The sequence below is a fragment of the Scyliorhinus canicula genome, chromosome 14, assembly GCF_902713615.1.
Source record: "Scyliorhinus canicula chromosome 14, sScyCan1.1, whole genome shotgun sequence".
In the NCBI taxonomy this organism is placed as follows: Eukaryota; Metazoa; Chordata; class Chondrichthyes; order Carcharhiniformes; family Scyliorhinidae; genus Scyliorhinus; species Scyliorhinus canicula.
The window spans coordinates 4,911,892-4,926,685 of NC_052159.1; the positions used below are offsets into that span (position 1 = coordinate 4,911,892).

Here is a 14,794-nt window from a genome sequence, read left to right on the forward strand (position 1 = left end):
GACTGACCTCATTAACACTACACCCTGTATGCTTCAACCGATGCCAATGCTTATGTAGTTACACTGTATATCTTGTGTTGCCCTATTATGTATTCTCATGTATTTTCTTGAATTTAGTTTAATTCCCTTTTCTTCCATGTACTGAATGATCTGTTGAGCTGCTTGCAGAAAAATACTTTTCACTGTACCTCGGTACACGCGACAATAAACAAATCCAATCCAATCCAATCAAGGATATGGTGCAACAGAAATAGCTTACAAATTAGTGACAATGAAATGGGCTCAAGAGTTTATTCCTATTGTAACTGGTAACCTTCAAATTGACATTAATGTAAACATGTGATGGTTTTTGCTTTAAGTATGATACGATGGGGGGAGAGAGAGAGAGAGAGAGGGCAGCAGGGTAGCACAGTGAGTAGCATTTCTGCCTCACGGCGCTGAGGTCCCAGGTTCGATCCAGGCTCTGGGTCACTGTCCGTGTGGAGTTTGCACATTCTCCCCGTGTCTGCGTGGGTTTCACTCCCACAACCCAAAATGTGCAGAGCAGGTGGACTGGCCATGATAAATTGCCCCTTAATTGGAAAAAAATAATTGGGTAATTTAAATTTTAAAAAAGAGAGAGAGAGACAGAGAAAAAGTGAGAGAGAGAGAAACACAAAGAGAGAGAGAGACAAAGAGAGAGATAGACAAAGAGAGAGAGAGACAAAGAGAGAGAGAGACAGAGAAAAAGAGAGAGAGAGACAGAGAAAAAGAGAGAGAGAGACAGAGAAAAAGAGAGAGAGAGACAGAGAAAAAAAGAGAGAGAGACAGAGAAAAAAAGAGAGAGAGACAAGAGAGAGAGAGAGAGAGACAAAGAGAGAGAGAGAGAGAGAGACAAGAGAGAGAGAGAGAGAGAGACAAAGAGAGAGAGAGAGAGAGAGAGACAAAGAGAGAGAGAGAGAGAGACAAAGAGAGAGAGAGAAAGACAAAGAGAGAGAGAAAGACAAAGAGAGAGAGAAACAAAGAGAGAGAGAGAAAGACAAAGAGAGAGAGAAAGACAAAGAGAGAGAGAAAGACAAAGAGAGAGAAAGACAAAGAGAGAGAGAAAGACAAAGAGAGAGAGAAAGACAAAGAGAGAGAGAAAGACAAAGAGAGAGAGAAAGACAAAGAGAGAGAGAAAGACAAAGAGAGAGAGAAAGACAAAGAGAGAGAGAAAGACAAAGAGAGAGAGAGAGAGAAAGACAAAGAGAGAGAGAAAGACAAAGAGATAGACTGACTAACCTGTACACGCTGGATGTCAGGAATTTTGTTCTTTGCCCTCCGGTTTTCCCGCAGAATGTTGGCGAGTTAGCCTCATCTGAGCTGGCACTGAATAAGTGGGCAACTGGAGACGAGGCTGGAAAGGGATAAGAATAAAAAAGGAAACATTAAACAGCATAATGGGGCCAAGTTGAACTTTCTAAGATTGCATCTGTGTAGCCCCTCAAATATAGAAGATGAAGGGGTGATTTTGTTTTTTGAAAAGTGTTCATGGGATGTGGGTGTCACTGACAAGGGCAGGAGTTGTTGCAATATTGCTAACTGCCCTTGAACAGATGTCTTGCTCAGCCAATTCAAGAGTGCCAATAAGAGTTAACCACATTGCCTCGGATCTGGAGTCACATGTAGGTCAGGCCAGGTCAGGAAGGCAGATTTCCTTCCATGAAGGACATTAGTGAACCAGGTGGGTCTTTACGACAATCAATGCGAGTTTCATGGTCGCCATTACGGATACCAGCTTTCAACTCCAGGTTTATTAATTCAATTCAAAGCTCCCTTAGTGGGATTTGAACCCATATCGCCTGGATTACTGGTCCAGTGACAATCCCACAGGTCACCATCTCGTTTTCAGAGGTGTTGGCTGTGTTGGGCACGGGTATTGGAGTCATAAGACCCTAAGAAACCGGAGTAGACCACATGGCCCATCGAGCCCAGTGCCCAATGTACAGGTAACTCTTAAATTGAATAATACATTCATGTCATTATTGAGGCAAATTTATTCCGTCCTAAATACATGTCAGAAAAATATAGAGTACCTCGACCCCGCAAGAAGGTGGCCAAGTTATTATCCAGATAGATTCCTTCTTCATTGTTGAGGACGTAGCGAAGCATTCCCACAAGCTCGCCCTGTGAAGGAAAGGTACAGAGTGTGGATGAGAAAAAGTTAATTTCAAGTTTTACGGTCAATGCCAAGCCTTTGACCTTCTCTCTGGTGCCCTGGGCCTATAATAATCCCTGAACAAACGTCACTGATTAAACTGCCCATCACATTGCTGTTCGTGGAGGCTCGAGAAGCTCAAAACCATTCAGGGCAGGTTTGTTTGGTTGGTACCACATCACCAGGTCCAATAGCCATTCCTTTCTTCATTGTTTGTGGCTGCAGTGTGTGCTACCGACAGGATCCACTGCAGCAATTCATCAAAGTCACTTTGACAGCACCTCGCTCCCAGTTGCATACCGCTGCAACCGGTCCACAACAGACACCATCTCCCTGGCCCTACACTCATCCCTGGAGCATCTCGACAACAAGGACTCCTACATCAGACTCCTATTTACTGACTACAGATCCGCCTTCAACACCATTATCCCAGCCAAGCTCATATCAAAGCTCCAAAACCTAGGACTTGGCTCCTCACTCTGCAACTGGATCCTCGACTTTCTGACGCACAGACCACAATCAATAAGAATAAACAACAACACCTCCTCCACGATAGTCCTCAATACCGGGGCCCCGCAAGGCTGCATACTTAGTCCCCTACTCTACTCCTTGTACACACACGACTGCAGCCAACTCCATCTACAAGTTTGCTGATGACAGGATCTCAAACAAAGATGAGTCAGAATACAGGAGGGAGATAGAGAACCTAGTGGAGTGGTGCAGCGGCAACAATCTCTCCCTCAATGCCAGCAAAACTAAAGAGCTGGTCATTGACTTCAGGAAGCAAAGTATCGTACACACCCCTGTCAGCATCAACGGGGCCGAGGTGGAGATGGTTAGCAACTTCACATTCCTAGGGCTGCACATCACCAAATATCTGCCCTGGTCCACCTACGTCAATGCTACAACTAAGAAAGCACAACAGCACCTATACTTCCTCAGGAAACTAAGGAAATCCAGCATGTCCACATCGACTCTTACCAACTTTTACAGGTACACCATAGAAAGCATCCTATCGGGCTGCATCACAGCCTAGTATGGCAACTGCTCGGCCCAGAACCGTAAGAAATTTTAGAGAGTCGTGAACACGGCCATTCCATCACACAAACCTACCTCCCATCTGTTGACTCTATCTACACCTCCCGCTGCCTGGGGAAAGCGGGCAGTATAATCAAAGATCCCTCCAACCCGGCTTAGTCACTCTTCCAACGGGCAGAAGATACAAAAGTCTGAGAACGCGCACGAATAGATTCAAAAACACTTCTTCCCCATTGTTACCCGACTCCTAAACGACCCTCTTATGGTCTGATCTGACTAATACTACACTCCTGTATGCTGCACCCGATGTCTGTGTCTATGTATTTACACTGTGTACCTTGTATTGCCTTATTACGCTGTTTTTTTTCCCCCATGTACTAAATGATCTTTGAGCTGCACACAGAAAAATACTTTTCACTGTACCTCAGTACATGTAACAATAAACAAATCCCAATCCCCTGTGACCTCTGCCACAATGTCATGGGAAATCAATCACAATCCTTTCCATTGGGTCAACATCCTGGAGGTCCTCAATGTGGGAGCACCTTCATCGAATGGATTGAAGTGGTTTAATGAGAAGGCCAACTTTTGCCAGCATTGCCCACAGCCAAGAAGGGGGGGAAAGCACACGCAGTCAAACAAAGGAACATTTTGTTGTTTACCTGGGTGTCTATGTCAAGAGACTCAAACTCCCTGGGGTTTTTCTTATCCATGGCCTGGAGATGAAGGAGGAGAACAACCACCTGTAAAGACCACAAAAATTGACAATGATTAAAGCCTCACTTTCTCAACTCATATCACATTACCTGCCCAGTCAACCCAGTCTTGTTTCCAGTAACTTGCGAGTGTTTTTCACACTCTTCAGTGGCAAGACCTTGCAGTGTTCTCGGCCAGATTAATGGCACATGCCAGTCTTCACCGTATGTGGAACTCCATTGGTACAGTAAGTAACCGAGACAAACTCCCTCACTCCCAACCGTCTGATCCAAAAGGCTCATACAGTGGTATAGTTTCAGGTTTCAGAGTTGCCTACACGCGCGACAAACAGCAGATGTTGGTTATTGGGTCATCGCAACCTGTCCATACCCAAAGTACTGGCAGCATGGTCGGCGCAGGCTTGGAGGGTCGAAGGGCCTGTTCCTGTGGAGATGGCTAGCTACTTCCCAGCAGGGGTTGCTGGACAGCAATCAGAAGCAAAATCAGTGGTTAATGTTTTTCTCCCTTACCCTGGGGACAAAAATGGCAGTCTTGTCCCTGCCTGACTGCCATCAGGTAACGTAGAAAAGATAAAACCAGGGACCGAATTGCCTTGCTTCTCAGGGATGACAATGTTGCATGCTGAAGCATCCGTCTGACTTGGGAAGAGTGTAAAAACAGCCTTTTCTCATGCCCGTCATCAAGACCACATTCGACACACACCTCACATAGCATGCACAAATGGCCCAGACTGGCTCACCTTTGCCATCTCAAGTTCCACATCCTCTCGGTGCAAGATCTTCTGCAAGGAGACCACACTTCCAGCGGCAGGCTTGTACCTGCTCAAGTCTACAGTTAAGGAAGAGGAATGAGGATGTTACTATTCAGGGATATGATTCTCAGCAGAACAGCTGATCTCAGTTACTAGGATAATGACTAGCATTTCCAGATGGTACTAGCAAAAAGGTGGCACGTTATAAAACAATTAATTCTACCTGTCCCATATGAACACTCCCTCCCCACTGTTAAACTGCAATTTATTACTCATCTTCCTAACCCTCTGAGATCTTGGTGCCCCTCGAATTCTGCTCGCTTACACACCCCTGATATTAATGCTCCATCACCACAGACTTCAGTTTTCTAGTTCCAAAGCTCTGGAACTTCTTCTTTAAATCGGTTTCTCCATTTTTTTCTCCTCTTAAGACACTTTCAAAAATCTACCAATTTGACTGTTTTTTGATCATTTTTTCTAACATCTGAAAAGATTACCTCACTCCTTCTCAATTCTCTGTTTTAGAGCAACATTTGCATTCCTCTACTGCAGCATCCGTTTCCTGAATGATTTCCAGGGTTTCACTGAGGTTTATTTCGTGTGTTGCTCACATTCCATGAAGCATTTTCGCTTCTGGTCCTTAAACTGCACTCGTTTCCCAAAAATAATTTCCGGTTCACCCTTGCTATTCCCGTAACCATACTTTGGCAAAGATTATAGCCATCAGGAAAGGCTGCAGCTGTGGCTCTTATCCCTATAAAGGAGGATTAGCAGTGACACAGGAGGTCTTCCAAATCGTGAAAAGGGTTTAATAGCAGACGTAAAGAAGATGTTTCCACTTATGGGAGAGAGCAAAACTAGAGGCCACAGGGAGAAGTTACTAACAAATTTGGAGAAATTTCTCCAGAGGGTGGCGAGAATGTGGAACTTACTACTACATCTGGGAGAAGGCAATGGTGGAGTGATAATGTCACTGGACTAGTAATCCAGAGGCCCAGACAATGCTCTGGGGACGTGGGTTCAAATCTCACTAGGGTCGCTGGTGGATTTTAAATTTCAAATAATAAATCTGGAATCTAAATCTCACCTCAATAATGGTGACCATGACCAGTGTCATGATTGTCGTAAAAACCCACCTGGTCCACTAATGTCCTTTAAGGAAGGAGCTCTGCCACCGTACCTGGTTTGGCCTAGATATCGCCAGATCCACAAGAATGTGGTTGACTCTAATAGCCTGGAAGCCTTTTAGAATGTCATATTTTGATTCAATTTTCGTAGCTACTTTGGACAATCCAAAATGTCTATAAATTGAAGATCTACGGTCTCCCAATATTTAGTCAACAGAGACATCTGGTACAGCGTGACCTCCCTTTGAAGTTGTGGGAAGTTGTTTCTAATATAAATACTAAAGCCAGGTTTGAAATCTATTTTAAAATGGATTTCATCATAAGACTTCAAGCATAACCTTAGATTACAAAAACACACAGCTTGTAGTAACAAAAGCAAAACATTTGAAACATCTACAGGCTAGCTAGAAGCTAATGCAACATTTTAACTGAAAGGTTAAATTGACATTATAAACTGTCCATTGGTCTAATGAACAGACTTGCAAAAGTTCAAATTAGTTTCATTACCACAATCTGATCAAGGTCAAAATAAGCACCATAACAATATGAATCGGCCATTGTTCAGAATATGAATAATATAGCAGTCAGCAGAAAAAACAGCAGAAACCAGAGCTGATTAAAGTATAACTCACATTCCAACACACGACAAGCATCTAAAAAGCAACATATCTACAGCTATGTTGCATATTGATGATTGACAACTGACTATCCAACCAAATGCATTTGAGACGCATCCAAGCCAATCAGCACATTGCAGGGGTAGGGACAGATGGAGTCAGACTGATAACATTCTCCTTAAACACAGAGGTCCAGGCAGCCATTTTCCATCCAGGATCACTCTACACCTTTTTTGTAACTACTTGCTATCCTTATTTCGTATTTTCATATTTCCACTCTAACTCTTAAAGTCTGTGCAAGCTGTTTTTGCTTTGAGCAAGAAACCATTACTGTATTTTGAAAGTTAAATCAGTTTGTAAACTACCAAGTCGATTATATCTCTTAAGGTCTTCTGCTGGCAAGGGCTTTATTGAGAACATTTGATTTGTAAACACAGGAAGATCTCAAACTCTCAATTATAATCAATAGACAAAACAAAAGATTTAATTTTGCACCTGAGATGCGTAACTTAAATTTCTAATGAGTTCAGAGTGTATGCGAGACTGCACTTAAACCGCATGGTAGATTTCAACAGCGATGGATAAAAAAAACGTTGCCAGGGACGCCCACATCCCATGAAAGAATGAAGAAAAACGGCAGATAGTATATATGCATTTTAGAAGAAGCTAGAGTACACGAGGGAGAAAGCAATAAAAGCTGATGGGGTGAGCTGAATTAGGGATAGGAGGAGAAGGCCCATGTGGAGCACATAGACCAACAGGTGCAAGTTAGGTCGAACAGCCTGTTTCTGTGCTATTTTTTTTTTTCTTTAAAAAATAAATTTAGAGTACCCAATTTTTTTTCCCCAATTAAGGGGCAACTTAATGTGGCCAATCCACCTACCCTGCACATCTTTTGGGTTGTGGGGGCGAAACCCACGCAGACACGGGGAGAATGTGCAAACTCCACACGGACAGTGACCCAGGGCCGGGATTCGAACCTTGGTTCTCAGCGCCGTGAGGCAGCAATGCTAACCACTGTACTGCCCTCTATGCTGTATATTTTAAGCAAATTCACCTTTCTGATGCTTTCCTACTATGTCTCCAGTGTTTGACCATTTCCCTGGTTTTCACCTCCATTACTCAGGGTGAAATCTGACCAAAGCTCTGTACATGTGGATCAAGCTGTCCTCAGACTTGTACTCAAACGTTGTGGCTCTACACAGCTCATCAGTCTAGCAGTTCTATTGCCTGCTGCCCCGCACTGGCTGGACATGTTGATCCTACCAGGAATCCAAAGTCTCTTCTAGATTCATCTTTTTTCATTTGTTCCACAACTGCGTGGTGGGTGAGGAAGAGGGGGATGGGCAGGGGTTCAGGATCAGCAGGAAGGAGAGGGACAAGGATGATGTACCTTAAACAGAGGCTGGGAGGCAGTGACCTAGGGGCCTGCTCTTTCACAGGAAAGTTATACAGCTGCCACTTCTCACATCTTCGACTGAAGAAACCTTTTGGTTCACATTCTCATGCTCAGGATTTATGCACCTTTGGTGAGGCCAGGATTTATTGCCCATCCACACAGCTTTCTCGTGAATTGGATATTAATTGTTATAATTGTATGCATGCATTGGGCAATAACTGGTGATTCACTGGTGGCCCTCAGGTTAAATCATCACCAGTTAGCTCTCCAAGGGGAGAGCAGCCTATGATCCCCATGGACATCTATATATAGCACAGTGAGAGGGCACTTGTTGGATTTGATGATACATGCTTGTAAAGCGTGACTGTGTAAATAAAATCTTGTAACTATGCAAGTTCTCTCTCTCTCACATGCTCTCACTCTCTCGTTCTCTCTTACGGTAGCATAGTGGTTAGCACAGTTGCTTTGCAGCTCCGGGGTCCCAGGTTAGATTCCCGGCTTGGGTCACTGTCTGTGCAGAGTCTGCACGTTCGCCCCTTGTGTGCGTGGGTTTCCTCCGGGTGCTCCGGTTTCCTCCCACAGTCCAAAGATGTGGTTAGGTGGATTGGCCATGCTAAATTGCCCTTAGTGCCCAAAAAGGTTGGGTGGGGTTACTGGGTTATGGGGATAGGGTGGATGTGTGGGCTTGGGTAGGGTGCCCTTTCCAAGGACCGGTGCAGACTCGATGGGCCGAATGGCCTCCTTCTGCACTTGTAAATTCTGTGATATGATTCTATGATAAGTTTAGTCTCTGGTTCTATCCTGGGCATCTAGAAAAGGAGACTTCATGAACTGCAGATGAATGTTTGCAGTTAAGTAACCATGCTGGTGTGAGATTGGAGTCACAGAGAGGCAGGCTGCCCCAGTCTGGCCTGTTTCTTTCCCCAAAGGGCAATAGTGAATCTGGGCTTTTCATAACAATCCAACAGCTTCGACTGAGACTTGCTTTTTATTTCCAGGTGTTGGTGCTTAAAAACTGAATTGAAATTCTCCAACTTGAGCTCAGACATAAGTTAGACTGTCAAACAATGTTTTTGATCTACAAGGGAGTTGAGGATTAAGGCAGGGCTAGCAGGAAAGTAGGGTTAAGGCCATAGTCAGATTAACAGTGATCTTATTGAATGGTGGAGCAGGCTCAAACGGTTGAATGGCCTACTCCCCAGTGGTGAAGTGGGGGGAGGAAGTGAGTGAGAGAGAGCGAGCGAGAGAGAGAGCGAGAGAGAGAGCGAGAGAGGAGGGGGGACACAAAATCGGTCTGGGTCTTTACAGTAGTTAGCTAGAAGTTAAAAGAGGTTTTCATTCTTCTAACCTTTTCTGGGTAACTATTGGTACAGCCATGGCAGAACCATCCAAATGATTTAAATGACATTTCCGGATGGGTCTCAGTTCCAGAGAAACTTAGCACTTCTAGGTATTTGCCATGCAAACCCTTGCCTGTGACGTTCTGAGAGGGATTCCCCAGCGCATATTCGGACTACTGGCCAAATCCCACACTGGGGAGTTTGGAGGTTATGACTCCCTATTTCTTACAATCTTGAGGTCACATCCTCTGGATTATTACTGCGGTAACATTAAGACTACACGGCCACGCCCACTTACAGAAAGCAAAGCGCCCCTCAGTTTCTGCAATCAATAATCCTCAAAGATATAACTAACTTTCTGGAGGAACACTTACCTGACTGACTCTTCTTGACTTCAGAACCTGCAAGTACAGAACATGATTATCAGTTGTTCCAGTGGAACTTCGTGCAGGTCATTTAGAGACAAACAGTAGAAGATGTCATGCTATTGAGTGACTGTGGCGCACAGTCTCTCTGATAAAAAGGATACAGCAAAAGTAAAACATGGTGTGGCGGATCTCATCTTGACCATGCAGTTGAGTCATTGCAATTAGATGCCTCCGTCCCTGGTCACTAGCCACTGAACCAGGCCCTCCCTCCACAGGTTGGAAAGTGGGTGAACGGGAGGAAATGCTGCGGAAAGCAGAAGTACAAAGGGACTTGGGAGTCCTTGTTCCCGATTCTCTTAAGGTTAATGTGCAGGTTCAGTCGGCAGTTAAGAAGGCAAATGCAATGTTAGCATTCGTGTCAAGAGGGCTAGAATACAAGAGCAGGGATGTACTTCTGAGGCTGTATACGGCTCTGGTCAGACCCCATTTGGAGTATTGTGAGCAGTTTTGGGCCCCATATCGAAGGAAGGATGTGCTGGCCTTGGAAAAGGTCCAGAGGAGGTTCACAAGAATGATGCCTGGAATGAGGAACTTGTCGTATGAGGAACGTTTGAGGACTCTGGGTCTGTACTCGTTGGGAGTTTAGAAGAATGAGAGGGGATCTTATTGAAACATATAAGATACTGCGATAGAGTGGACGTGGAGACGATGTTTCCACTTGTCGGAAAAACTAGAACCAGAGGACACCATCTCAGACTAAAGGGACGATCCTTTAAAACAGAGATGAGGAGGAATTTCTTCAGCCAGAGGGTGGTGAATCTATGGAACTCTTTGCCGCAGAAGGCTGTGGAGGCCAATTCACTGAGTGTCTTTAAGACAGAGATAGATAGGTTCTTGATTGATAAGGCGATCAGGGGTTATGGGGAGAAGGCAGGAGAATGGGGATGAGAAAAATATCAGCCATGATTGAATGGCGGAGCAGACTCGATGGGCTGAGTGGCCTAATTCTGCTCCTATGTCTTATGGACTGTAAAGTCCTCACCGCTAGCACTCACCTTTCACAAATAAAGGACAGAAACTGGACCAGTTAGTAGTGGAACAGTAACTCAGTGAGGCACAATCAACACTGGGTGGGGACAAGGACAACCATTCCAGGTGACCCCGCTCCAAATCTTTGTTCTCCCCTTTCAGCAACAAAATATATTCAATTAACAACTGAAAAAAAAGACTCGGTCAAGAGGAAAAAAAAATACTTGAATAATAATAATAATCTTTATCATTGTAACAAGTAGGCTTACATTAACACTGCAATGAGGTTACTGTGAAAATCCCCTAGCCGCCACCTTCCGGCGCCTGTTCAGGTACACAGAGGGAGAATTCAGAATGTCTAAATTGCCGAACAGCACGTCTTTCGAGACTTGTGGGAGGAACCCATTGCACCCGGAGGAAACCCACGCAGACAGGGGGAGAACGTGCCAGCTCCGCACAGACAGTAACCCAGCCAGGAATCAAACCCGGGACCTGGCTTTCTCCCCGTGTCTTTGTGAGTTTCCTCCGGGTACTGGATGTGCAGGTTAGGGTGCATTGGCCATGTTAAATTGCTCCTTAGTATAAAAAGACATTCAGATTAGGTGGATTGATCATGGTAAATGCCCCTTGGTGGCAGGTTGGGTGGGGTTATGGGGTTACAGGGATAGAGGGAGTGGGCCTAGGTAGGATGCTCTTTCAGCGGGCCGGTGCAGACTCGATGGGCCAAATGGCCTCCTTCTGCACTGTAGGAATTCTAGAATTCTATTCTAAAGCCATTTGCCTTGCACTCATCAGGACGCTGCGCCAGAACACGGAAAACGACTAATCAAGAATAAAATCACGTAGCGCTACAGAACTTGAATATTGTTGAAGAAACGCGTTGTCGAATCTTTTTGTCTTGCACACATCAGGACATTCTTGTTTTCCTCCTGAGGAGTGCAAGATAAAAAGCTTTGGCAAGCCTCCCTTTTCAGCAATAATCAAGAACTGACTGTCACAGTTTTTCAAAGTTAAAATACCCCGAGGAGGTCTCCACTTGTTTTTCTGTCACCAGCAACATGACCATCGCCCTCTCCCCACTCCCATTACCCAGGCAGTACGGTTAGTGGGCACTGCCACTCCCATTACCCAGGCAGTACTGTTAGTGGGCACTGCCATTCCCATTACCCAGGCAGTACTGTTAGTGGGCACTGCCATTCCCATTACCCAGGCAGTACTGTTAGTGGGCACTGCCATTCCCATTACCCAGGCAGTACTGTTAGTGGGCACTGCCACTCCCATTACCCAGGCAGTACTGTTAGTGGGCACTGCCACTCCCATTACCCAGGCAGTACTGTTAGTGGGCACTGCCACTCCCATTACCCAGGCAGTACTGTTAGTGGGCACTGCCACTCCCATTACCCAGGCAGTACTGTTAGTGGGCACTGCCACTCCCATTACCCAGGCAGTACTGTTAGTGGGCACTGCCACTCCCATTACCCAGGCAGTACTGTTAGTGGGCACTGCCACTCCCATTACCCAGGCAGTACTGTTAGTGGGCACTGCCACTCCCATTACCCAGGCAGTACTGTTAGTGGGCACTGCCACTCCCATTACCCAGGCAGTACTGTTAGTGGGCACTGCCACTCCCATTACCCAGGCAGTACTGTTAGTGGGCACTGTGCTTCACCGAGCCTGTTGTGGCTATCCCAGCTCTTTGAAAGAGCTTCTTCATTTGCCCAGTGCCCCGCCGCACTGCAATGAAAATCTCTTACTCTCCTGCAAATTCAACGACAAGAACACGAGGAGAGACCACACAGACAGAAATGGCTGCCGCAGATCTAATCTTTCATGAGTCAGTTTCCTCTGTGTAAAGGGCAGGTGAGCAAGTTTCCACTAGGCATGAGCAGGGATTTTAGCCGAGTCAGTTGATTGCGAACAAAAAGTGTGTAGGTGGAGATTGATTAATTCAGCACTAACCAGAGCATCAAGCCCTGTACTCTTCAGCTCCCTGGGTCTCAGTTCAATGCGGTCTTTACCATCTGAGCCACTAGGGGGAAGCACATCACAATTCCCAAATCATTTAATTCTTTTGTAAAATAGTTCAAAGGGAAGTTCTTTGGAGTACAAATAATGGAGGCATTCAGTCAAGAGATAAACAATTTCAAACTCAGTGTCAAAACAATTTTTGCGGCACTTTCTTCCATGCTTACATTCTAAAAAGTTGCAGATAAATTGAAATCTCTCCTCAATGGATTGCTCAAGTATCTGTAGGTCATTTTCCTTTCCACTTCTGTAATAAAGAATATGTTAATTATTAAACGGACTTTAAAAAAATATTAAATGACTCTGTCAAAACCCCAAAATCAATGTGATAAATGATCAGAGAATCGCTTTTTTTTTGCTGATTCTGGTTCAAGGATAAATACAAGCTCAGGATCGCTGGAAAGAACGACTGCTCTTTTTTTAATATAAACTAGCGTCAGAGAGGTTTAACATCTCATGTGAAAGATGGCAGCCTTCGCCAGTGCAACACGAGTGTCAGCCTAGAATCTGCATGCGGGTCTCTGGAGGGGGATTTGAACACAGGCCTTTGAGCTGCCTGCTGAGCACAGCCGACACTGAGAGCTAGTGTGTGCCTCCGGGACCTCGCCCAAACCATTTATTTGTTAATGACACTCCTGCAAAGCGCCTCGGTATGTGTTACAATGTGAAAGGTGCTATGTAAACACAGGTTGTTGTTGTTGCACCTTCCCCAACAGACTATGAACTGGGTTTAGTCATTCAGCATCATGTCTTATACAAACATAGAGCTGTGTGTGTGGGTGGGAAGAGAGACAGAGGGTGAGAGGGGGGGGGGGGGAATCACCTTCCCATCACTTAAAATTCCTGAATACAGTCAGGTTACTCACATCTTGCACACCATTTTGATGAAGATGACACCATCCTGGAGACTCGACAGATTTTCTATTTCTTCTGACAATTTGAGACTGTTGACCTATAGGCGCAAGGAAGCAAAAAGTCAACATGAAATTAAACTACAACTTATAACCCGATATTTGTCGGCAAGTTATTTTCCTGGAACCATTAGCATCATTCTCAACCCGAACACAAGTAGCGGAAAATAAATAACCCCTCAGTTCCCTCTTCCTTTTTAAAGCTTAGAACACTTTCCACAGAAATTTCCCTCTGACTGTTGACCCTGGTTTCTCTTCTTTCCAATTAAGGGCAATTTAGCGTGGCCAATACACCTACCCGGCAAATCTTTGGGTTGTGGGGGTGATACCCACGCAGAAACGGGGAGAATGTGCAAACTCCACATGAATAGTGACCCGGGGCTGGGATCGAATCGGCCGGGATGCCAACCACTGCGCCACCGTGCCGCACCACCTGGTGTCTTTCCCAACGGCAAACATCACGCCCCGTTCAAAAACAGGTGTAAAGATGAGCCCAGCAACTACAGGCCAGGCAGTTTATCTTTGATGATGTGAAAACTTCTAGAAGCAATTGACACTCGCGTGGACAGATGTGGGTTAATCAAGGAAAGCCAGCATGGATTACTGAAGGGAAAATATTGTTAAACTAACTTGCTGGAGAGTTTTGTTTGAAGAGGTAAGAGAGAGGGCTGATGAGGGCAATGCTGTTGATGTGGTATACACGGACTTCCAAAAGGCATTTGATAAAGTGCCACCCAATAGACATGTGAGCAAAGTTATGGTTCATGGAATGAAACGGTCAACAGCAACATGGATACAGGTTGAGAGAGTACTTAATAAAGCACACAGTATCCTGCACTTTATTAACATGGGCAGAGAATATAAACACAAGGCGGCCATGTTGATCAGCCTCAGCTGGAGTACTGCGCCCAGTTCTAAACGTTGCTGTTTAGGAAGGAGGTGAAGGCGCTGGCGAGAGCGCAGAAAACATTGACGGGAATGGTTCCAGGGGTGAAGAGCTTCAGTTATGAAAACAGGTGGGGAAAGTCAGGACAGTTTTCCTTGGAGAAGAGAAGGCTGACAGCATGGAGATGTTCAACATCATGAGGGGTATGGCCAGAGTTGCCATTGGTGGATGGATCGAGAACCAGAGGTCACAGATTTAAACAGAGTGGCAAAAGAAGCAAAAGTGACGCGAGGAAAAAAAACACTTACTGCGTAAAGAAGTTAAGGCCTGGAAGGTGTTGCCTGAGAGTATGGCAGAGGCAGGTTCAACTGAAGCATTCGGAAGGGAGTTAGATTGTTATTTGAAAAGAA

At 45.2% G+C, this 14,794-nt stretch overlaps 1 protein-coding gene across 5 annotated transcripts in view; it reads right to left on the bottom strand.

Moving 5' to 3' along the window:
* Nucleotides 1–14,794, bottom strand: part of numa1 (nuclear mitotic apparatus protein 1) — a 143,579-nt gene that overhangs the window by 72,404 nt on the left and 56,381 nt on the right. For 4 of the 5 annotated variants that reach the window (XM_038817996.1, XM_038817997.1, XM_038817998.1 and 1 more), the window contains 7 exons: nucleotides 13,454–13,539; nucleotides 12,755–12,834; nucleotides 9,540–9,566; nucleotides 4,671–4,759; nucleotides 3,877–3,957; nucleotides 2,055–2,145; nucleotides 1,261–1,375 (listed from right to left, as the gene is read on the bottom strand). In XM_038817996.1, the coding sequence (XP_038673924.1) occupies nucleotides 1,261–1,375; nucleotides 2,055–2,145; nucleotides 3,877–3,957; nucleotides 4,671–4,759; nucleotides 9,540–9,566; nucleotides 12,755–12,834; nucleotides 13,454–13,539 (569 nt within the window). Of the gene's footprint in view, nucleotides 1–1,260; nucleotides 1,376–2,054; nucleotides 2,146–3,876; nucleotides 3,958–4,670; nucleotides 4,760–9,539; nucleotides 9,567–12,521; nucleotides 12,592–12,754; nucleotides 12,835–13,453; nucleotides 13,540–14,794 lie in introns of those variants that run through there. The other variant, XM_038817999.1, reaches the window with a different exon arrangement.